At 31.0% G+C, this 23,123-nt stretch overlaps 1 protein-coding gene and 1 long non-coding RNA gene across 7 annotated transcripts in view; one reads left to right on the plus strand and one right to left on the minus strand.

Annotated features, from left to right (window-relative positions):
• Positions 1-22,846, plus strand: part of LOC111618654 (nucleolar protein 4-like) — a 39,159-nt gene extending 16,313 nt beyond the window's left edge. Inside the window, exons 1-10 of one of the 5 annotated variants that reach the window (XM_023360234.1) lie at positions 3,748-3,881; positions 4,337-4,474; positions 8,108-8,368; positions 18,964-19,063; positions 19,297-19,496; positions 19,629-19,763; positions 19,857-20,078; positions 20,233-20,346; positions 21,660-21,906; positions 22,561-22,846. In XM_023360234.1, coding sequence (XP_023216002.1) covers positions 3,861-3,881; positions 4,337-4,474; positions 8,108-8,368; positions 18,964-19,063; positions 19,297-19,496; positions 19,629-19,763; positions 19,857-20,078; positions 20,233-20,346; positions 21,660-21,906; positions 22,561-22,760 — 1,638 coding nt within the window. In that variant the 5' untranslated portion in view covers positions 3,748-3,860 and the 3' untranslated portion in view covers positions 22,761-22,846. Of the gene's footprint in view, positions 1-3,747; positions 3,882-4,336; positions 4,475-8,107; positions 8,369-18,963; positions 19,064-19,296; positions 19,497-19,628; positions 19,764-19,856; positions 20,079-20,232; positions 20,347-21,659; positions 21,907-22,560 lie in introns of those variants that run through there. The other 4 variants (XM_023360241.1, XM_023360213.1, XM_023360220.1 and 1 more) reach the window with 4 other exon arrangements.
• LOC111618705 overlaps positions 21,718-23,123 on the minus strand; it is a 19,697-nt gene continuing 18,291 nt past the window's right edge. For both annotated transcript variants that reach the window (XR_002755620.1, XR_002755619.1), the window contains one exon: positions 21,718-21,828. This is a non-coding gene — a long non-coding RNA (uncharacterized LOC111618705). The remainder of the gene's footprint in view (positions 21,829-23,123) is intronic.

A 23,123-nucleotide genomic window follows, 5' to 3' on the forward strand; every position in this document is an offset into this window, starting at 1 on the left:
CAGAGGTGTGATGCTCACAACATATTTTGATAAACTTCTTATACAAAGAAGAATAATAAATTCTACAAAATTTTAACTGGAATTTTTAATTTTTTTTCTTTAAATTTTGTTGTATAAATTACTAATTACTAACATAAATATTAAGCATAAAAAAGACCGTTCATTCGTACGAATCCCCTTTTAAAGTTATAGCAAAACCACTGAAAAAATGCCCCATGGAAATAATATTTAAAGGATAAAAAAAATTAATGTTCTATGCTTTGTATTATTTAAAAAATTATATTAAATGTTTATATGTATATATTTTAATGTATTAAATTTGATCTTTCCACACGTGTACACCGGTGTTAGTTCGTACGCTAAAAAAACCCATATAGAGCAAACCTACTACAGCTTTATATTGTTAAGTGCGCATGCTCTTTAGTGATAGAGACAAGATGGCGTCAGGGACAGTGATTCAGGCACGCAACCCCTCAGTAGGCCAGATAGCTCTCAATCGATCCAACAAAATCGTCAGAGGTGGTGAGTCGTGCGGTTCCACTAAGAGAACTTCAATTTGATACCCACTACCCGAAAATTTAGACTCATCACATTCGTTCAAATATCCCAGAGAGGTTTTTCGGTCACAACAAGAAAAAAAATAGAGTATATTTTTGAGGAAATAAAATGCCAAAAAAAAAGAACATACACTTCAGATTTTTAAAGAAATAAAAGCGTATTTTCCAAACTGGGGAGTTATTAATAAAAAAAAAAAAAATATCGGTACTTTCAGTCCAGAAGAGGCTTTGCCTCTCCGCTCTCTCCCCCTTATCGGGACGGTTCCACCCCCAGGCCTCTAGCATCACCTTGACAACGCACGAGTTCACTCAGCCGTAGGATCACACAGATCGATATAAGGCCTATGGTTGATGTAACTTCAGTCCTTCTGTCCTAATTTTCCCGAACAGGGCGGGTGGAGAGGAGACAGATTGGCCCCCGGGCCGGGACACAGCCCGTTGCCTAGATACCGGACGGTCTCCAAGCAACGCGCTTGTCGATTTTCAAGGTTCGCCCTTTCCTTATTAACTAGGGAAGTGCACGGGAGTTGGAAATTTTTAGAAGGACAGGAGGAGCACTAATTCGCTCTCTCGTTGCCCCCGCACACTCCCCTCTCTCCGCGTTTCTCGGCTTCACTAATATATCCGGGAAATGCTATTTTAGGAACAAGCAACGACTGGGTACCTCCACCGTGCAAACGGCGGCTGTATCGAGCAGCACCGAACCCACGAGTGGGTAATATCTAGAGTACGGAATATGTTTCTTTCCTAACTTAGAAATCGAAGATATCAAAGAAGAGCTGTGTTGAATTAGTGCTATCATTATAGACTATTCAACGAAACCCGGTTAACTCGTCCATGTCAACTTCATAAGCAGCTGTTTCCACTGATGCGCTTCCGTCTTTAGGTTCTGCATCGAGCATAGCTTCCAGCTGTGCCCACATATAAGGGTTGTGTGCATTCTTATTGCCAATTTGTTTTTTTTTTTTCTTCCTTCTTTCCCTTTTCTCCCGCCATATTTCCTACGACTTATATCATTTAAAAAAGGTTTTTATACTACGGCTATGAATATAAATAATAAAGTAGCAACGTACCCTAAATAAAAATTCCTTCGTGTTATTGCAGGAAGCATTTATATGCAATTTTTAAGTGCGTCGAACGTGCAAAAATTTATCATTTATGATCATCTCGTTAAAAATTTCTATGCTTAATAAGCGGCGAAAAAATGTTTTTTTTTTTCTTTCCTTTTTTTAAATAATAAATAATTTGTTTATGATTTTAAATGGCGGTCGCTTTAGAATTATTAACTTTCGGTATGCTTATTTTTTATTATTATTATTATTACTATTTTTTTTTAATAAGGAAAAAAAAATTTCTCTTTACGGACGGGAACAAGATGGCGGATACTGGAGCTAACAGGTGGGTAGACGTCAGGCGTTGCCTTGGCAACCAACACTATCGAAGCTTCAAACATGGGCGTCGTAGAGGAAGTTGGAGCAGAACGAAGTTGCGCCTATCGTTAGTTCCGGGGGTAAAAGGGTTGATCTTGATCCTCCTGTTCCGATGTAAACATCTTTAACTACGACAGGATTAAATCTTATCCTCAGGATTTCGATAATCGAGAAGAGAGAATGCTGAACAGAGAAACTGTCCCGATATTTCGAACACCATTAAAAATTATTACCAGAATACGAAAACTTACTAAAAATCACGAATATTAAGAACCGTGATGTTAACTGATATTGGAGTTTTCAATTTTCAATATTATGAGGCGGTATATTACTATTTATAACTTAGAACGTGATTATGAAGGCGGCGATAGGGGCGAAGTGGATGATGAAGCTGCATCTCCCGCATCCTAATTTTGGCAATGGAGAGTCCAGGCGGATCGTATTCTAGTTGGAAACACGACGTGCGGGTCCATCTCTGAACCGAATGCACGAGCATCGCCCACTCACTCGATCGCCGATCGCATTGTTTATATAGGAGCTCTTGTAAAATTTACTATCGACGCACTTCTCAATGTTTAAAATATTGGTGAGATGTAATAGCGCATAGCACCCGAAGGAACAGTTGGTTCTCCATGTATTTTGTAACAGCAAAAGTGGTAAATTTCGCGCTCTAAACGATGTTTCAAATTAAGTGACGATTGAAAGCCCAATATTTTGAAAATCGTGCAGTGCAAGAACAACAGATTGCAACCAAATGGTACTACTACATAAATAACCAACAACATTGGTTAAATTAATTTGAAGCAATTCGCCCGTGGAAGGAACCAAAAATCGTGTCAATTTCTGAACGCCCCTACCAAAAAATATAAAGAGGAGCACAATACGAGGCGTGAAAATTCCAACTTTTGCAATTATCTAATTAGAAAAATGTTGTGGTATTTCGGAGCAACGAGGGAAAAGTGTCGGAAGATGTGAAAAATTGCACGTTTGCAAGTTACGGACGGGTTATCCCCCCGTAGTCATCGGTGGTATTGCACGCTTAATGTTTGAGTTATGGAAAATGTCGAATTATCGAATTGGATTCAAATTGAATCTGACAGGCGGTAGAACTAGTTGCTTTTACAACAAATCCTTTACTAGAACTACCTTTCGTCGAGACTCGAAAAATAAGAATTGCCACGAGAGAGTTCTTTCATCGTCTGTACGTCAGACGGCGCCAAGGTTCTCTCGATTCCGGTCCACCATTTTTCACTCGAAACGTCTCGTGTCTATCCGGGTGTCCCGGATGGAAAATGTTCGTCAGTGACGTCACCGACCGAATCGACCAATGTTAGAAAGTGAAACAAACAAACAACGGGATTAATAAAATCAATTATTTACATTTTAAAAGTAAAACGAATAGGTGGAAAAATAGGGAGGAAAAAAAAAAGAAAGAAAGAAAAAAAAAAGTTTAATTTAAAATAGGACGCTTTAATTAAATTATTTTAAAATTACTAAAAAGGGGGCCTTAAAAATTAATTTGGAAACGACTCGATCATTCCACGACATTTTCCGAACTGTTCTGTAACCATAGCAACAGACTTTACACTTCTTAAATTAATCACACGAAATTCTACAGGTTTTCTAGCGAATATAATAATAATAATAATATATAAAAAATTTTATTTGGATTTGTATATATATATTATTTATTATTTATAAATATTTAGAATAATCTGAAGCGTGTGCCTTCCGACTAAACATCAACAACAATTTTTCTACGTCCGAACGAATATTCGAACGTTATACATCGTTGAAATTCCGTGAAGAATATAAGCGTCACATAGTCAAATGTCATCCATCTATCTTGTGTATTCGATATGGTTGTTTCTAAATGAACGGTATAGCAATAAATGTGCGCTTATATGAATATTGGTCATCTTATCCTATGCTATTTTAAATCGTCGCGCTTCGCGTCGCGTTGCGCTTCAGTCGTATATTTAACATGCTATTTTCTTATTTAAGTTCGAATTTATAAATATTTATTTATTTGAAAATATTTTTTGTGATTTATAATTATATAATCCGCTTGCGAAGCGATTAAGTGACGCGCGTGAAGTATGCGATATTCAAAATAGATAGCCATTATTAAATAATTTTCGAAATTTTTGTAAATAAATTAATCTAGAAATAATTTCTGTTTGTTTTTCTACAGATTAACATTAATATTTTACTATTTTAAAGGAGGTGAAGCATTCTAAATGTTTTTAAATCAACGCGCGTTGCGACCTGTGCGACGCGACGCGCGCCGATGTATACAGTAGTGCCGAATATATACACTCTATAACATATTTTATTTGTCATTTTCAGACGAATGGATCTAGAGACGAAACCGTATACAAAAAAGTGGCCATCGTCGAGAACTTTTTCGATATTATATATGGAGTCCACGTGGAAATGGAAGGAAGGGGAGGCAAACATGCAGGACAGAAGAGGACTTACAAAGCAGTGAGTATACCTTCTATATATTCCAATATCTTCATCAAAGGGAGAGAAACCGAAGCGTTTTCAATCCTAGATTCTGAATAATCCATTTTTTAAAAACTTTATTAATCTAAGCATCGATAGAGGTATAAGTGAATATAAGAGATTATGTTTAAGAGAACGTCCCCATGAAAAAAAATAACGAAGAAAAAAGTGTCTGTTCGATAGCGAAGTTGAAGAGAATCTCTGACTTTTCCTTATAATGGTTCCTATCTTAGTAACCGGAGGGATTTAGTTGCCGACTTTCGTACATCTTTAATCTCGGTTTCAGACACTGTCTAATAACTAAGAGCGAAAGTGATTGGAGAGTAGTGGAGGTAGGTAGGTCAGAAACCTCAACGATTTCTCGATGTCGGTTCGACTGTATTAGACGACGTAAAAAGAAAAAGACCCACGTGACCTAATGGCTCCTAGACAGATGGCTCTGTCGTCGGTCCTTCCTAATGACTCTCCAGTACTTGTCAGATGGCTCTGTCATCGTAGCGATTTCCATATTGGTGTGGACCGAAATGACTCGATTGACCTTACCAGGTATACGATCGACTCAAATCGATAAAACAGAGACTTACCCATTTTAAAATTATAAAGTTTAAAATATTCTTAACGCAACAGCTACGTAATATTGTGACGTATTTCTTTTAAATGTGTATTTTGTTTTTTTTTTTTTAATTTAAAATCTTATATTGTTGCATCCCCTTTTCTGACGTATGCCTTTCTAAACAGGACGATCGTGCGGGGAAGCCACATTTACAGTTGTATACGTAGCACTACCTAAACTCGCCTTAGAGTTCGACGTCGTTCTTATTTACTCGCCAGAACTCTGTACTGACTTCTTCTATACGTCGGTTTCCAAAAAAAAAGGGGGATGAACATGTAAACGCACGCCACGTATATCACTCGAGATGTATACCTTAGAAAGATATCTCACTATAGAAAATGACCCTTTCTACNAAAATATTCTTAACGCAACAGCTACGTAATATTGTGACGTATTTCTTTTAAATGTGTATTTTGTTTTTTTTTTTTAATTTAAAATCTTATATTGTTGCATCCCCTTTTCTAACGTATGCCTTTCTAAACAGGACGATCGTGCGGGGAAGCCACATTTACAGTTGTATACGTAGCTAGTTAGATATAACACTTAATGTGCTTCATATTGTTAAAGGAATTATAGAAAGTTGAACGATGCCCTTTTATTATTGTTATAATATTTTGAAACAATAAATTATACTATATTTTCTATAATAATTAAAAATTAAATCGTTATTAAAAAAGTATTTTTCTATAAAAATTCACACGAATTGAAGAGAGGTTAGCAAACTTAGCTTTGTTTTAAGATATTATTCTCCAATTAACACGTTAAAAACTCTGCAAAATAATCTTATATTTGTGTAATTCTCTATTTTAATTCATCGCTAAACCTTATCTATACGCTTGCTCTTTTACAACAAGGTTGCTGAAGTGAATAGTGGCCCATTCGACCTCCTGCTGTCGGCCTCTTCACCTTCGGTACAACCCATATTTGCAACTATCTGGATCTAATTACATAACGTTGAAACTATTTTTAATAAAGCTTGATTGTTCATTATTATCAGCTCTGCAATTCCTAACAGTTTTCTCATTTCCTGTCCTGAATTTAAACTCCCCACTCCTTTAAAAATTCTATTATATTTTAAACAAAAGTGCATATTTTTTTTAAAAAAAATAAAAATATTTATACATTTTTTAATATGAAATTATATAATTAATTTTAAATCAACTTTTATAAAATACGTACATAAAATATTAAAAAAAAATGAATTATTATCATTATATATAGCATAAGTGATGCGTAAAAGTTGACTAAATAAAAAATGGAAGGTCCCATAGAATTTGCTTAAACTTTATTAAGAGAAGAGCATAGTTTAGATAATTATTTTGAAATCAGTTCTATGCCAGGATAAATACTGATGACAGTTAAAGCGTCATTCTTAGTTTCAGTTCCTTCTCGGTTCTAATAGCACTTTAATCAATAGGGCTCGGATGTCGTATGGTAAGAGCTCCTTCTGCGTGGCGACAGATTAGTCCTGTCTGGTCCAATGACGTCATTGGCCCCATTTGTACGTCGACTGTAAATTAATCAGAAGTTGGTATAAACAGCGTGTCACCGAGCGACAAAACTATGCGTCCGAATTAAACTTTTCCGAAAATTGCCACGCTCATTCTTTAAAAAAAAAATAATAAATATTGCGTGATTGATTGCCTTTAAACTTCTTTTGATCTATTTAAAAGATATTTTAAAATTTATGTAATTTTTTTTATTTTATTTTAAAATGTGCAATAATTTATTCTAATGTGTTTAATGTAAACACGGGATTAAGTTTGACGATTCGGAAACTGTAAATCAAATGGTCGAATAGGAGGAAGGATAGCGGATAAATTGACGTCAAATTTCTGTCGCCAAAATGATATGTGTCGACATCTGGTATCGAAATTAGGTTTTAATCGGAACTGGACAATTTTCGTCCTCCCTTACGCCTCTGCAATCTATGAAGTAATCCGAATCCAATTGGACTATTGCCAAAAGCGTTTGAACCGGAAATTAATTTATTAGAACAACAATATTAAATTCTATTATTAATTATCGTCAAAAGTACGATAATTTTAAATATTTTATCTAACAAAACACGAATAGTGTAATTTTATATTTTTCATTTTTAAATAAGCGTTAAAAACTGGCAACCACTCTACTTCCTCATTACATTACTAATGCCCTCTTTTGGCCGATGGGCGAATTATAAATTTCTTTTAATAAAATTAAATCACATTCTAAAAATAAAGGTAATATTTTAAAATCGTGTAATATAACGTTCAATATTTGTGGCGTTTCAAACATTTAATTGAATATTTTAAAATGTAGATTTTAAATAATAAATTAAAAAAAAAAAAATTCGAAATTTTTCATAGACATCAGATTAATGAAGTTTTTTTTTTTTAATTAAAAATTACATTGGATCAAAATTATTTTTATTTGTATTAATTATATTAATTTTTATTATTTATATTTAAGAAAACCAAGTAATTTTTACATTAATTTGAATCGAAATTTTTTTAATTTTTAAAAGATAAATCTTTGTGGCTATTCACTTTAAATTCTTTTAAAATTGTATATATATTTTTTTAAATCATCAATTTTATGTTTGAAATAAAAAATAATTTACATATTTTTTTAATAATAGAAACTATATAAAATGAATTATTTTAAATTTGAAAATGATAAAGGGAAGAGGATAACGGAGAGAGGAAGAGAGAGAGAGAGATGAGAGGAGATAAAACTCTTGTTATAAAACGTGAATTTAAGAAAAACCCGAACGGATTTTATAGAAAAGTAATGGCTAAATCGTTAATAATATTTGCCAGATTAAGCATCGTAGCTTATTTGAATAGAAAAGCAGTCATTTTAAACAAACACGAATGCTTCACGCATCTTCTCATCGCGCAGTCGTACGCTCATATCGCGCATGATAACTGCATAACTAACAACATCCGGGAATTGTATCGTGTAAAGAGAATCTCCATCGTTTTTGATGTGTTAAATGTTTGGCTTTTACGTTACAGATTGCTGAAACCTACGCCTTCTTGCCCCGTGAAGCTGTGACCCACTTTCTAATGTCATGCGCTGACTGCCAGAAACGGATGCATCTAGGACCAGAGGAAGGCGGGAAAGGTGGTAACCATAGCAACGACGAAGGCAGTAGTTCGCCCGAATCAAGCGACCTGCCTGACATAGACTACAGTGTGCCCATCACTACTACTTACCTAAAACACATGAGGAGTCTCGGATATAGCAGAGAAGATGCACTAAATTTAGATCGTGATGTAAGTAAAAACGCATCTTTTTCCATACATATATATATATCTGTTTCCGGTTTACTTTAGCTACCATACTTTAACCCGATTTTTAACTTATCTAGGCCTGGTTTGCAGCTGTGTGTGTGCTTTATAGTTGATGATGACATCATAAATTTTATTATATTATTACCGCTGTTATCTCTTAATTTTACTGTCGCTTATCGATTGATCTTTTAATAAAACCTATAATTTGACATGTGCATCTTTTTTCCCTACATTTTTTAAAAATACATACATAGTTTAACTGATAATTATGTAAACTTTAACATTACATAACCTTTTTTCCACAATAAATAAGTAAATTTTATACTATGCTATTNATTTAAATATTATTTCTAGAGCATTGGATAAAGTTAAATTTCTCTTGATTTGGAAAACATCTAGAATTTAAATTCTATAAGTGTATAAATTATTATATTAAATTACATTTAGAAAATTAAATTATGATTTTGTTTTTGAAGGATTTCATTTCTAACAGTTCTAGTATATAACCGAAGCCATATTAACATTATTATTTGCTATTTTATGGATCCGCTCGATGCCTAAAACTCCATAAAGAAATATGTTATTAATTTATATAATGTTTAAGTATATATGAAAAGAGTTTTACATTATGTTTCAGAATAGTTTTATGATTTTTAATAATTAAATTTGGATGTAGTTTATAATATAATTAATACTTTTCTTGTCGTGACAAACAAATTGTAGGTACACTTCGCTTTTCCGTGCAAATATCATCGAAACTCGCGTGACGTTAGACAGTTTTCAGTCGACAAATATAGAACACGGGCAAGGTTTAATGCGCTATTCGATGTCGATGTATGAAGGAAAGGGGATGCCAAAGTACCACGTGTAAATTTCTCCCCGTCAATAGGATAATGAAGTAAATCGTTCGGGGTTTCTTTTCATACTTTTTAAATTATATATTTATTTTTGAATTTAAAAAATAAATAAATAAATAATAGAAAGAGAGAGAGATGATAAATGAATTAATAAATAAGATTTTTCGTAAGTAAAACTATAGAAGAATCTTGGAAAATTCCTTACTAAAAGTCGATTGGTGCAGTGTTCCTCTCATCCGACTAAGAAGAGGATCAATGAAAACAAGTTTTAGTTTGCGTGATGTACGATCGTAAACGGTAGCTTTACGTGTATTGGTCGCATTAAACTGTAGTCTAACTAATTACTCTAAGGTTATCTCTTAGGTATGTCTATTGAGACGTTGGTTTTTCTCGTCTCGCTTTCGTTTCGATGCAAGAATTAATAACCATCGACCGTAAAGAGGAAGGAGAGAGAGAGAAGGGATCGGTTCCATCAACCGTTTCTATAGCAACCAGCGGTTTCTATCTCTTCTCCCTCACCATCTCTAGCGGAAGTGAATAGTATAATTTTCTACATAAAATTTGATTATATGTTTTTGGTGACATTTTAATTAATTATTATGATGATAATTCGGAATATTTGACATAATTATTAATTAAAATAACGATAATTACATTTACTTAAACCTTTAAGATTGTCGTTTAAATTAAAAGTTTAGAGTAGTTGAAAATTTTAATTAATCTACCTTTTTTTCCCCCCTCTTTACAACATGCACGAAACCTTTTATTTGCATTAACATTATATATTAAGTTTGACAATTTATATTTTCCTCGTTTTTTTCGTAAGGTACACGAATATAAAACATAATTAATATAATATTTGAGCTATTAAATACTTCCCCCTCCCCCTTTTTTTTATATATTAAAAAATTATACACCTGAGTTTGGCATTTTATTAGTGGAATTTGTACTAATTCTACTAATTTTAACTAAATGTTGTATACTGTAACGTAATTAACTACACTAGTCGCTGTATTGTGTGTGTTGTTTTTTTAATTGGAGAATACATCGTAGGCTATTGGAAGATTGGATATAACATGGGAATTACGATTCGCCTCCTCTGGAGATAGTGACCCGCTGACTGGTAGTTTAGTTTGTCGTATTTAATATATAATACACTAACATTGTGTAACGTATATCTGTAGGAAATAATATTAAATTAAATATTATATTCTACGGATATACGTTACATAATGTTATTGACCTGATGTTAGTTGTATTATATATTAAATACAACAATTTCCAGTGGTAGAGATTTATATTGTTTATATGAATTTTGGAAAAATACAATAGTTTGCTTACTCCTTCAGTAAAATTATATTGTTTATTGCAAAGTTTATTCTAATAATATTTAAATCGTATTATAAGAATATGTAGAAAGCTGTTTAGTATAGTTTCAAATGTACTTATCAAATAATTTACTGAATATACAATAATATACAAGTCAACCCCCCTATAACACTGTTGATTTTTCCGTTTTATATGAATTCCATGTTGTACGAGTCACTTAGATTTTACAAATACGTTCACAGCACGGCACACGTATTTGTAAAATCTAAGTGACTCATACAACATGGAATTCATATAAAACGGAAAAATCAACAGTGTTATAGGGGAGGGTCTATTGTACTTAGTATATAATAATGTATAATAGAGTATGTTGTATTGTTTTTAATGCAGCATATACATAATGTTAGGATTATGTTATAACCTTATTGTTAAGGATTAAGAGAAAATAGAATTTCTTTATATTTTTAATGAAATTTAATGTTTATACTCGAAGATTAAATCATTAATATATTCAATTTTTTAAGGGATTATATTGTAAACAAGAAAAATAGATGATACATGAAGAATTTGTTCATTATTCATCTCGAGTCTGATGTTGTCAAGTAAATTTTCTCTTCCATCAAGAAAATGCTGGTTATTATCAAAAAAAATATATCTTATAAAAATATAATCCTTCATTTATAAGTCTTATAATCATTTAAATATTATTTCTAGAGCATTGGATAAAGTTAAATTTCTCTTGATTTGGAAAACATCTAGAATTTAAATTCTATAAGTGTATAAATTATTATATTAAATTCCATTTAGAAAATTAAATTATGATTTTGTTTTTGAAGGATTTCATTTCTAACAGTTCTAGTATATAACCGAAGCCATATTAACATTATTATTTGCTATTTTATGGATCCGCTCGATGCCTAAAACTCCATAAAGAAATATGTTATTAATTTATATAATGTTTAAGTATATATGAAAAGAGTTTTACATTATGTTTTAGAATATTTTTATGATTTTTAATAATTAAATTTGGATGTAGTTTATAATATAATTAATACTTTTCTTGTCGTGACAAACAAATTGTAGGTACACTTCGCTTTTCCGTGCAAATATCATCGAAACTCGCGTGACGTTAGACAGTTTTCAGTCGACAAATATAGAACACGGGCAAGGTTTAATGCGCTATTCGATGTCGATGTATGAAGGAAAGGGGATGCCAAAGTACCACGTGTAAATTTCTCCCCGTCAATAGGATAATGAAGTAAATCGTTCGGGGTTTCTTTTCATACTTTTTAAATTATATATTTATTTTTGAATTTAAAAAATAAATAAATAAATAATAGAAAGAGAGAGAGATGATAAATGAATTAATAAATAAGATTTTTCGTAAGTAAAACTATAGAAGAATCTTGGAAAATTCCTTACTAAAAGTCGATTGGTGCAGTGTTCCTCTCATCCGACTAAGAAGAGGATCAATGAAAACAAGTTTTAGTTTGCGTGATGTACGATCGTAAACGGTAGCTTTACGTGTATTGGTCGCATTAAACTGTAGTCTAACTAATTACTCTAAGGTTATCTCTTAGGTATGTCTATTGAGACGTTGGTTTTTCTCGTCTCGCTTTCGTTTCGATGCAAGAATTAATAACCATCGACCGTAAAGAGGAAGGAGAGAGAGAGAAGGGATCGGTTCCATCAACCGTTTCTATAGCAACCAGCGGTTTCTATCTCTTCTCCCTCACCATCTCTAGCGGAAGTGAAGAGTGGTTTAATCTGTTCTAGGGTGACTCCCCCTCGCTCTTCTCTAGTTGTACAGTTAGTTTAGTGCTGCTCTAGAAGCAAAAGTTTTCTTGCTGGGTCTCTCTCTCTCCTCGCAAGTAAATACCGAATCAGTGTTTACTTCAAAAAAAAACGTTTCGATTGATAAAGTTGTAGCTAAATTTGGGACGATTTTAGATTTAAATTTTGACGCTTTAATAATAATATTATTATTATTACAGTCTGTTTTTATGTTAAACTTTTTGATACAGTTTTATTATTATTAATAAAAATTATCAAAATACTTGCGAAATTAGTTAAAAATTCGAACATAATACTTTCTATATAAGTAATTAGTTAAGGAATACGGTGATGCTTGGCTTTAAAATAGATAAAATTTCTATTTTAACTCAGAAAATACTGTATTTTTTTCGTCAAAAAGTCTTTCCTCTATATTTTGAAACTGGAAGGAGAAATCAACAACGAGTATTTCTTTTTTCGACATGTAGTGAAATGGTATAGCAACGGGACGAAAGCAACTGTTATCTCCGTCCACTTCTATGCAGCTACCAAGCTCCTTCTACTCCTGTTTCCATAGAAACAGACACGTGATTCGATAGGGGTTGAGGAATATTTTTCTTCCTGAAGAATATACCACCAATACTCTTTCTTTTAAATTACATATAAATCATTAGAAGAGGGAGGAGAGAAAATAATTGCAATTGATAATTAAAAGAGCTCTCTCTCTCTCTCCTCCCCCCTTTAAGTTAAATGTAGATTTATTAAATTATCGATTTATTTTGCATTTTCATCGAAAATTCGAAATTATTCTTCTTTTTTTATTTTTTAAATTTGTTTTATTCATTATTCAAATTCATTTTTTTTTTTTGGTTTTCAATTAACCTAGGAATAAGTTAAATAAATTCAAGAACTATGCATATATAAATAATTATTATATATGTAAGACAGTTTGAAGTTTTATAGTGGTGAGGCCATAGATAAATATGGATTCAATAGGCCCTTTTTTTATTTTAAAAGTTTATATAAAGCCCACATCACACGATCCTTGTAAAGAACAGTACAAAAGATCGAAGATCAATTGAAACACTGGACAAAGATCGAACACATATATTTCTAAGGCCCTTAAAAGCGCGAGGCCCCAGGCAAACCGACTTATTTGGTCCTATTATAAAGTATATAACTTATAATAGGCCCTTCCCTTTCCTTTAAATAATAATTTATTTAAATACGTGAGATTCTTAATCTGTAAATTGCTTAGTTGATGTGTAAATCTTACCATGGTCACTAGACAAAGTTATAAATTCATTACTTTAAATAATATTGATTTTTTTAAATTAAATTTACTTTAAAATATTGAAATTCTTAATTTTCTTGATAGTTAATTTTATATTTTTCTTTCAAATAATCTAAAAAGATATATATAAATTCTTTAAGACTGTCCTACATACTGTACATTAACGCGATTTAAATTAATTAATTTAATGATTTTTTTAAAAATCATATTATCATTAAAATGTTTATAACAAGTTTTTAATTTTTTTTTTCAATTAATATATTAACAGCATTTTTTTTACCTGTATATTTATTTATCTATACTTTATAATTCATTATATACACACAAGAAGCAATTTCTAGATTAATACAGAGTAATTTATTTTTGTATTAAATTAATTTTAAAAAAAACAGGGAAAAAAACAAAGAATAAAAAAAAATATATTATAGAATTTTCTAAATTCTCTAGAATATTCTGAATTAAAATTAAAGAAATTACGTTCTGGAATTATAAGAAAAATTCTTTAATTTATTGAAATTTTTTATTAAATTTTATCACAGATATTACGAATTCAATTTATCTATTTTTTTTTTTTTCTTCTTCCTCTCTCTAGAAATTAGTCTAGAATTAAATAAATCAAATTCTAGGACTGCACGGAGCGTGTAGCTTTAATCCGAAAGAGACTAGTCTTTTGTTTTCCATTGAAAACAAAGAGAGAAAACGTTTCCATTGAACAAGATACCTTATTGCAGTCGAGGTATCTTGTATTAAACATAGAAATCTTAGTCAATCCAATTACTTTTCTAGTTTAACAACGGTGGCATTTCATTGTTTAGAAACTTTTATAAGTTTACTTGTCTCTAACCCTTTGTATACTGTTTAGTAAACATCCCAGGAGATACGGAAAGAGGAATATTCACAAAGTTAATTGTCCATAGATTAAAATAAGAAGGAATAGGGTCACGTTTTCTTTAAAAGGTAAGAAAATCGGTATCGATACCGATAGAGGATACAGTGTAAATGTCTCGTTTATTTCGATAATAGAATATATAATAATAATAGTAATAGCAATAGTAATAATCCGATTAAAGTTTAATAAAATGATATTAAGTAAAATTTTAATTAGATGCCGTGTTTACTTTCATTTGTAAACGGTTGTAATCTCTTAAATTTAATTAATATATTTTTAATTAAATATTTTATTTTAAGTTGTGTATAGGATTGAATTCGATAACATTTCTGTCAAAATAAATTTAAAATGTATTAATTGATCTTATTCATGAGTAATTTAGTCCCTTTTTTTCTATATTTAGAGAGAGGTTATTGTTTCGTATTCGTATCCTAGAAGCGAAACAATAACTATTATAGTAATTATATAATATATAAACTATTCTATTGAAACTATAAATAAGGAAACTTATTCTCTATAAACTATGATAGCTGTTGTATATATAAGAAGCTGTAATCCTTGTATATATCTAGAATAGCTTTTTATATAACAGTTTGCTTGTTATATCTAAGTCGCAACAGAACTGGTCTGTTTTCTAGATTTAGTCTTTGTTTCTCCTCCCGATATCTTTATTTTAATATAAGTAAACTTAGTTTTAAACTAGAAAAGATTATTTTACAAGAGTTTACTTTTCCCATTTAACATATTACGTATAACAAACAAAAATTTATCTTTAAACCGAATTAATATAATGTTCCAATTGTTACTGTGCATTCAAATTCTATTATACAACGACGACAATGAAAAGGAATTAGTTCAACGAAGAATTAATTTCGTTTTTTTCCCCCATTGCTTTTAATGTAATATAATGTTCAATTATTCCGAAAATTCTAATTTAACGTGTAATATAACAATAGAATGTAAACTAAGTGTATGCTAGTAGAAATCTTGTTAATTGATACTATAGATCTCGAATTATTTAACTTACCTATTGCCATATTTACCCAATTAAATATTTTATTAAAAATTAAATAGAAACTCGAGTTTAAAAAAAAATAAGAGGAAAAAAAAAACAAGTAGAAATTCTAGTAAAAATGTCATTTATTTGACCGAAAAACTCGTTCAAAAGATTAACTCATTAAGTGATAATTAGTTTCATTGCTATCTCTTATAGAGTTTCAGTTATCTCTTATAGTTTTCGTTGTTATCTCTTATTTTAGAATTCGAGTCTCTCGAACTTCATCATCCACTTCACTAAATACGTGGTGTATTATCCAAAAATGAAGGGTGGCCCATAAATCACTTAACCCGACATATAATAATACATCTTTATTTAGTTGACTTTCGGGTCAACGTAGATTTTCATTCTCCTAGTCTCTAGTTAAGTTTGTATTATAGAAATTATAGAAATATGAGTTTAAATTTTAAGTTTGAATATAAACTTACAAGTGAAAAATAACTTTGTGTGTGTGTGTGTGTGTGTGTGTGTTTGTGTATGTCTTATTACGAAGATACACAGGAAAAATCAACAAACAAAATAAAAATCCTTACAAGAATAGATTAAGTTCTTGGAGAGAATAGAAAAAACGGGTTTATCTTAAAATAACAAAAATTCTTAATTGAAAACTGGATACGTTTGTGTTAAAACTGTTTGTCGAGTAAAAACTCGTGTTTATTTGAATTACAGAAATTCTGTATTTCCATTCCCCGAACGGGCTGATGTATACTTTCTTTCTTTCTTTCTTTTTTTAAACTTATTTATTAACTTAGTCATTATATTTTTTGGTTTTCTGCTCTTCTTTTCCGGTGTTGTAAGAGTCTATCGATAAATCAAATAATCGATTTATCGAAGAATAGCACGTGACTCGGATGAAAAATCTAGTACAGTACGTCACCATGGGCAATGTTTAGCTCTTATTGTAACAGACTACTACAACAACGACCTCAAACCGATTTCATTTATTAGTGTTGAGTCGATGCTATAAAGTATCTTCCTCTTTTAATAACGGTTTGTAAAGAATTTCTATAGATTTTCTTAATTTTTCGTGTGATTTTCTTTACGAGAATTCTCTGGAAGAGGAAATGGATTTATATAACAGACTTTACTGTGGATTATTATATGAAACAACTTAATAACCAAGTAGACAATATAGAAACAAGAGAGTAAAACAGTAAGGACATAGAGGTAAAAAAATTAATATTGTATTTATTATTCCCGATATATATTTTAATTCTAATTCTTTGTTATGTATTTTAAGAAATACACACGGTTTAGAAAAGGCAGTATCTATATAAAAATTCCGAGAATCGTCCTGGGTTCTATAAGAAACATAGACTATGTTTTTATATCGCTACTGACCTAGCTATACACACTTTAAACATTGTTAAAATAACAAATACCCAATAATTTCTAAAGTTATCATGTGTTATTCGGAGGCGAAAAAAAGAAAGGGTCCATATGGGGAAAAACCCTAAAAAGAAAAAACAAATCTTTAAAATTTATAGAGGTAGAAGTTGTTTAAAGCATTACACTTAACTAATCTCCTTTATCTTATTTAGAATGACACTTTGAAGAACGATACCCGTCTTTCTTTCACATAAATTATTATTTTTTTAAATAGAAATCCTTGTGTAATTCAATATAAATACATAATTTAAACTCGAACTTTTTAAGAAGCTAAAGTAATAAAAAAGAAAAAAGAAACTATAAGAACATTGAACATTTTTTTAAGGTCATTGTAATATAAGAATAGGATATTTACATATTTCATCAAATACATGACTTGTGTAAGAACTAAAATATCTATTTAATTTACGCTAATTTTTTCTTAGAAACTTTATATAAAGTTTCTAAACTCTAAATTTACTCAAATGAAAGCTTAGTAAATAACACTAAGGAATCATTTTTCTCTTTTTATTCTTTAAGAGATATCAGAATTAATACCAATTTTTACTAGGAAACTTTAAGCAATTTAATTTATAAGTTGTTTTAAAGGGAAAAAAAAAATTGATTTAAGTAACAATTTCCTCCTCTCTTTCTGTGCGGGGGTTAATGTCGAGTTAAATCATTCCGACAATACGTAAATGACACGATCGAAAAATGATGATGATGCGCATTTTACTATAGCATCAAACATTTAATCAATTAAAAGTATTTTACTCTTTACGAGTGAAAACGTTCTTACTCGATCGATATTTTATTTTATTTTTTATTTTTTTATTTTTAATGGTTACTCGAAATTTAAGTTTTCCGAACAAATGATTAAACTTTTCATTAATCGTATCACAGTTTTGAAATATTAAGCCATTTTTCTTAGTTAATTTCTCGACTAGATCGAATTAAAAATGCTTTTACATCTAACTTCTGTTACTTTAAAACCGATAATGAATTGAATTAAAAGTGTTTCTGGTAGTTAATTCTTTTTTTTTTTTCTTTTCCTTCCCTTCGGTAACTTTGTTTACTGTGTTATAAAAGGTTAAATATTATAATTACAGACAAATATATTTTTAATAAAAATTCCAATCGTTCGCTTTATGGAAAGATAAAGAAGAATATTAGAATTTCTGAAATATTTTTCGGTAGAATCCTTATCAGAAGGATAGGTAAGAGCTAAAGCCTCTCCGATGGGAGGAGAAAATATATTCGTAACCATGGCAACCTCTGCATACTCACTCTAAAGGATTGCCGGTGATCCTTTTTTCCAGAAAGTCTAGAGTTAGGACAAAAATCCTATTTATGTACGATTATCAATGACTGTTAAAATGCTTTATATACAAAAATAGATTTCTTATTTATTTATTTCCATATGTTAGTCCATTCATCTGTATTCTTTTTACGTAATAATAACCACAAATTAGAACACTTCTTAACTAATTTTTTAAGATTTTTATATATTCTTAACTAATTCTGTTTTATATGTTTAAAATATACAAGCGAATTTACATCGAAATTACATCAGCAATGGCATTACGTTACACTTATTCGAATAAGTGTAACGTAACGATTGACGAAACGATTAGTTTGACTTCATCGTCGATGCGATAATGTTCGTCCAATCAATTTTCTGGACATAAATCCAAATTTCGATAGCATCAAACACTTATTTTTTTAGTGTTTTATGTGTCTTTTTTGGAGCTCGCGCGAATGCCAAAAGCCATACGAAAACACGTCGACGATGATGTCAACCGTAGTGTTTTCCGAATGCCTCGATCGAGGCGATTACGTGGTTATGAATCAACACACAAATCGAATATTCGATGGCATCGTATACAATTAACAGATGCGAAAAATCAGCTGGTAATTCAGCCGACCGTATTATCTGTAACATTAAGAGGATTATAAAGAAATCTTTTTCCGAATAAACCATATTTATGAATGAAGGATTTTTCTTTACAGGATTCTATTTCGAATGTAGACAGCGAGGATAGCGAAATAAGCGCATCAACTCCGGTACACGATAATGGGATACAGACGGTTGATTATCACGTGGAAGACGGTAAGCATCTCTATATATTAATTCGAACGTGCAATCATCTCTTTAGCAACGAGATAATTGCTAGAATATTTTGACTATCTTCATCGATAATCGATCGTTTACTTCCGTTTAATTATATCGATCGGAAAGTATATTACACAATTTAATATATTTTATTCGATAATAATCGAGATTTTCTTTGTCGTGTAGAGTTCTTTTTTTTATATCGATTATTTTTGATAATGGTGTTTTAGGTGAAGGAGAAGCCGAAGGGACGTCGGAACCACCTGACGACCATAGCGGAACCGAAGCTGATGATGTCCCTCTGGACATGAGCCGAGTTCGACACGAAAATGGACATGTTAATTGGTCACCCGATTTGCCGATCAATATGACAAAGAATAGGGACGATGTCACTCACCAAGATCACTCTTACGATAGAATGTCCACAAGTGTGAGTGTCAAATCCATTAGAAAATATTATTTGAGGTTCCCCCCTCCTCCGAACATCATTTTACAATAAATTTTATAAAGATATAAATTGGCAAATTGAAAATATTCGTGATTATTTTGTTTTAATATATAGAGCCCTTGTAATGGTTCCGTGATACGAGATGATTTATCGGTGGGAACTAAAGACGAAGACGACGATGAAGAAGAGGACGATACGGAAAAGATCGATACTAACAAATACGATCCAGATCGTTTGAAAGCCTTCAACGTAAGTATTAATTGAGATTTTCTTCTTATTTTTTTTTTTCTTACTGTATTGAAATTGTTAAAAATTTATTCGTTTCGTTGTTGGGTGGTGTAGATGTTCGTCAGACTCTTTGTAGACGAAAATTTAGATAGAATGGTACCAATATCGAGGCAACCAAAAGATAAAATCCAAGCGATCATCGATTCTTGTTCGAGACAGTTCCCTGAATGTTCGGAACGTTCCAGAAAACGGATAAGAACCTACTTGAAATCTTGCCGTCGACACAAAAGGCTTCGGGATCAAGGATCTTGGGAGACGGTAAAGAAAAAATTTAAGGCATTGAAGTTTTGATCTTTCTTTCCAATTTTTCATTTTGCTACTTTTTTTTTAAAAAAAATAAGAAAGAAAAACTATCTTATATTATTGAAGTTTTGAAGAATATTTTGTGTTTTTTTATAGCTTTTTCTTGTTTTATTTTGCATATCAATAGAGTAGAACAGCTCCTCACTTGACTTCACCCATTGCCGAACAAATTTTGGCTAACGCTTGCGAAAACGAAAGTCGGAACGCCAAAAGAATGCGATTAGGATTAAAACCCATCCCGGTAAATAGCTTATAAAATTCTTTTTTTTTTTTTACTTAATTAATATTGATTTTAGATGATCATTCTGTAGAATGTTATCTATAAGTCAAGCTATACCGTGTTCCAGTCAAAGATTGCTAACGATAAAATAAATTTATAGATAAATACTTTAAAAAATAAATAAATAAACTGCATAAAGTTGGCATTATTATATTAATATTAACTTATATCCTTTTCAGTCCCATTTAATAATTTCTTACGTTGCTTTGGTGCTGTGCTTCGTGTTACCGTTCGTGCTATGCAAATTCGAGATATATATATATATATATATATACTTTACAATTCTCATTTGTTTTTTCACCATTTGATATTGAAATTAGAACAATTTTTGAATAATTTTTACGGGCATTTACTAAATTTAAATGCATTAAATTACTTACAATGATTATTAAATGATTCGTAAATTTTTACTATGGTATCCATCATTTTGAGGCAGTTCGTGCCCTGTTAAACCGCGATGTTAATGATTTAATTGCGTTTTTATACGTTGATAATCTCGAAAGAAATACTTCAAAATGTGTATATTTTAAAGATAATGAGAAAAAATAAAACGTGAATAGTCTGTAATGCTGTCAGCTGATGTAATTTCAATTCATAACGTCGCGCGTGGATGGATATCATAATGTAGAGTTGTCAGTTTTTAATTAGTTAATATACAAGTTGAATAAATTGAATAATAATTGAATTTTCTTTAATATTAAAGAAAATTTGCCTTTATTGATATATCAGAAGTTACTTTAAAAGTTGATTAAAAAATTCTACATCAATCGCAAAGCACGAAAGTCAAATTTTGAGAATTAAGATTTGATCGATACATCATCCAGTCGCTCTTCCTTTCATGTTACAACTTTCTTTCTCGGCGTGAATGATCGAGAGAGGGATGTGTACAGTATGCTACAGGGAAAATGGTGATGAGTCATATATATATATATATATATATATATATTATTAAAAAAAAATTGTAATTTTCAAACGTGGCAAAATCCACAGAAGTCGTGTACTTTTGTGGTACTTTTAATCTCATCTACTCAAAATTTTGATTCGAATCATTGGTTTTTATGTTCAGTACTTATACATAATTGCAATTGGGTTGTTCGCGAACGACTACAATAATTATGTTAAGGGTAATTTCATGCTTAATAGCGCTATCCAATTAGATTAATTCTAAGAAATAATGGTACTAATTTTTTTTTCTTATTTACGCGTTGAATAATTAATACAAAAAAAAAGAGAGCTAATTTCATATATTGATGCAATCGTCATCACTTTTGCAGGCTGACTACGATCGAAATCGCTCTAGTTATGTTAATGATGCGACACGTTATCCTTCATCTCGGAGTCCACACCACACCCAAGATTCACATGCCACGAATCCTGCGTCGCCTTCGTCGTGTATTGCCATGGTTACGGTCAATGGTACCACGTGTTCACCGACGTCACAACCTGTATACAGACAAACGACGCATGATCAGTTTGGTTACCAGCAGATGCCATTACCTACCTCATCCATTGTCTCTAATGGTGCGGTAATTCTCTTATTAGACATAATTAATTAATATTTCATAATAGGCTTCCGTATATTTTTTTTTTAATGTCAATCGTTAGACCGATCGTATTGGTCTCTGTGTTTGCCATTGCGACTGCGACTGAGATTGTTATTAAGGACATTGCTGTAATGATTACTTTTCATATTTGATATTCGTGTAGGAAACTTTCACTATAAAATACAAATCGCTTTCTCGATTGCAAAGACCTGTGCCATTGCCATTTTAAAGCTTCCATATTGGTAAAAATCGTATCATGAAATCTCATTAATTAAATTTTTAAATGAAATTAAACGCTGAAAATATCTTTTATTCATGCTACCTTCTAGTCTGGTTGATGGTCAGTAAAGGTATTTCTTAGTATACGTAGTACGTTCTTCTTATGTGAAGGGAAAAGACACTCTGGAGGATGAGAAACTAAGTACAATACATTTCGATCGCAAACCCGGTTCTTTCTGATGGAAGCTTGACTCGCTTCCATTCGGCTACTTAATTACCTGTTATAATATATTAAATAATTAGTTCTTTGATAGCAATCTCAATGGTAATTGCAATCACTAATGCAAACGCAATGATCAATATGCATCGGGACTTTTGCAATAATAGCTAAAGTAAATGGTTATTGTTTTAGGACCTACTGATCTCAGCCTAAAGAAGTCAAATTCGAACTCGAATTTAGGAAACAGCAACAACACCACAGGAACAAAATATTCTCTAAATCCCAATGAAGTAGCGGCTGTAAAACAATTAATAGCTGGGTACAGAGAATCTGCTGCGTTTTTGCTGCGTTCGGCCGAAGAACTCGAACATTTATTAACAAAACACAATTAAAAAGAAAAAAAGAAAAGAAAAGCTTCATTTCGTTCACAGATCTTGTGCGTTATGGATGTTGTGTATTATTTAAAAAAAAAAAGATACAAAAAAAAAAAAATTATTTATATTGAAAGAAACCAACGAGGGATTAAATGTGCAATCAAAATTGAATTACAACTATACTGGAAGATTTACAGGAAAAGTCACGTGACAATTCTTCATTCCATCTGTTTTTATATACTTATACAGCATTATATATGTATTATATGCAATGTTTAAATTTAATCTATATTTATTTATCACTCTTTTACGAAAGCGTGGGAAATATATATATAATATATATATATATATATATATATATATGTATAAGTCGAGGTATCT

The sequence above is a fragment of the Centruroides sculpturatus genome, unplaced genomic scaffold (assembly GCF_000671375.1).
Source record: "Centruroides sculpturatus isolate CEXI.00-Female unplaced genomic scaffold, Cexi_2.0 scaffold67, whole genome shotgun sequence".
Lineage (NCBI taxonomy): Eukaryota > Metazoa > Arthropoda > Arachnida > Scorpiones > Buthidae > Centruroides > Centruroides sculpturatus.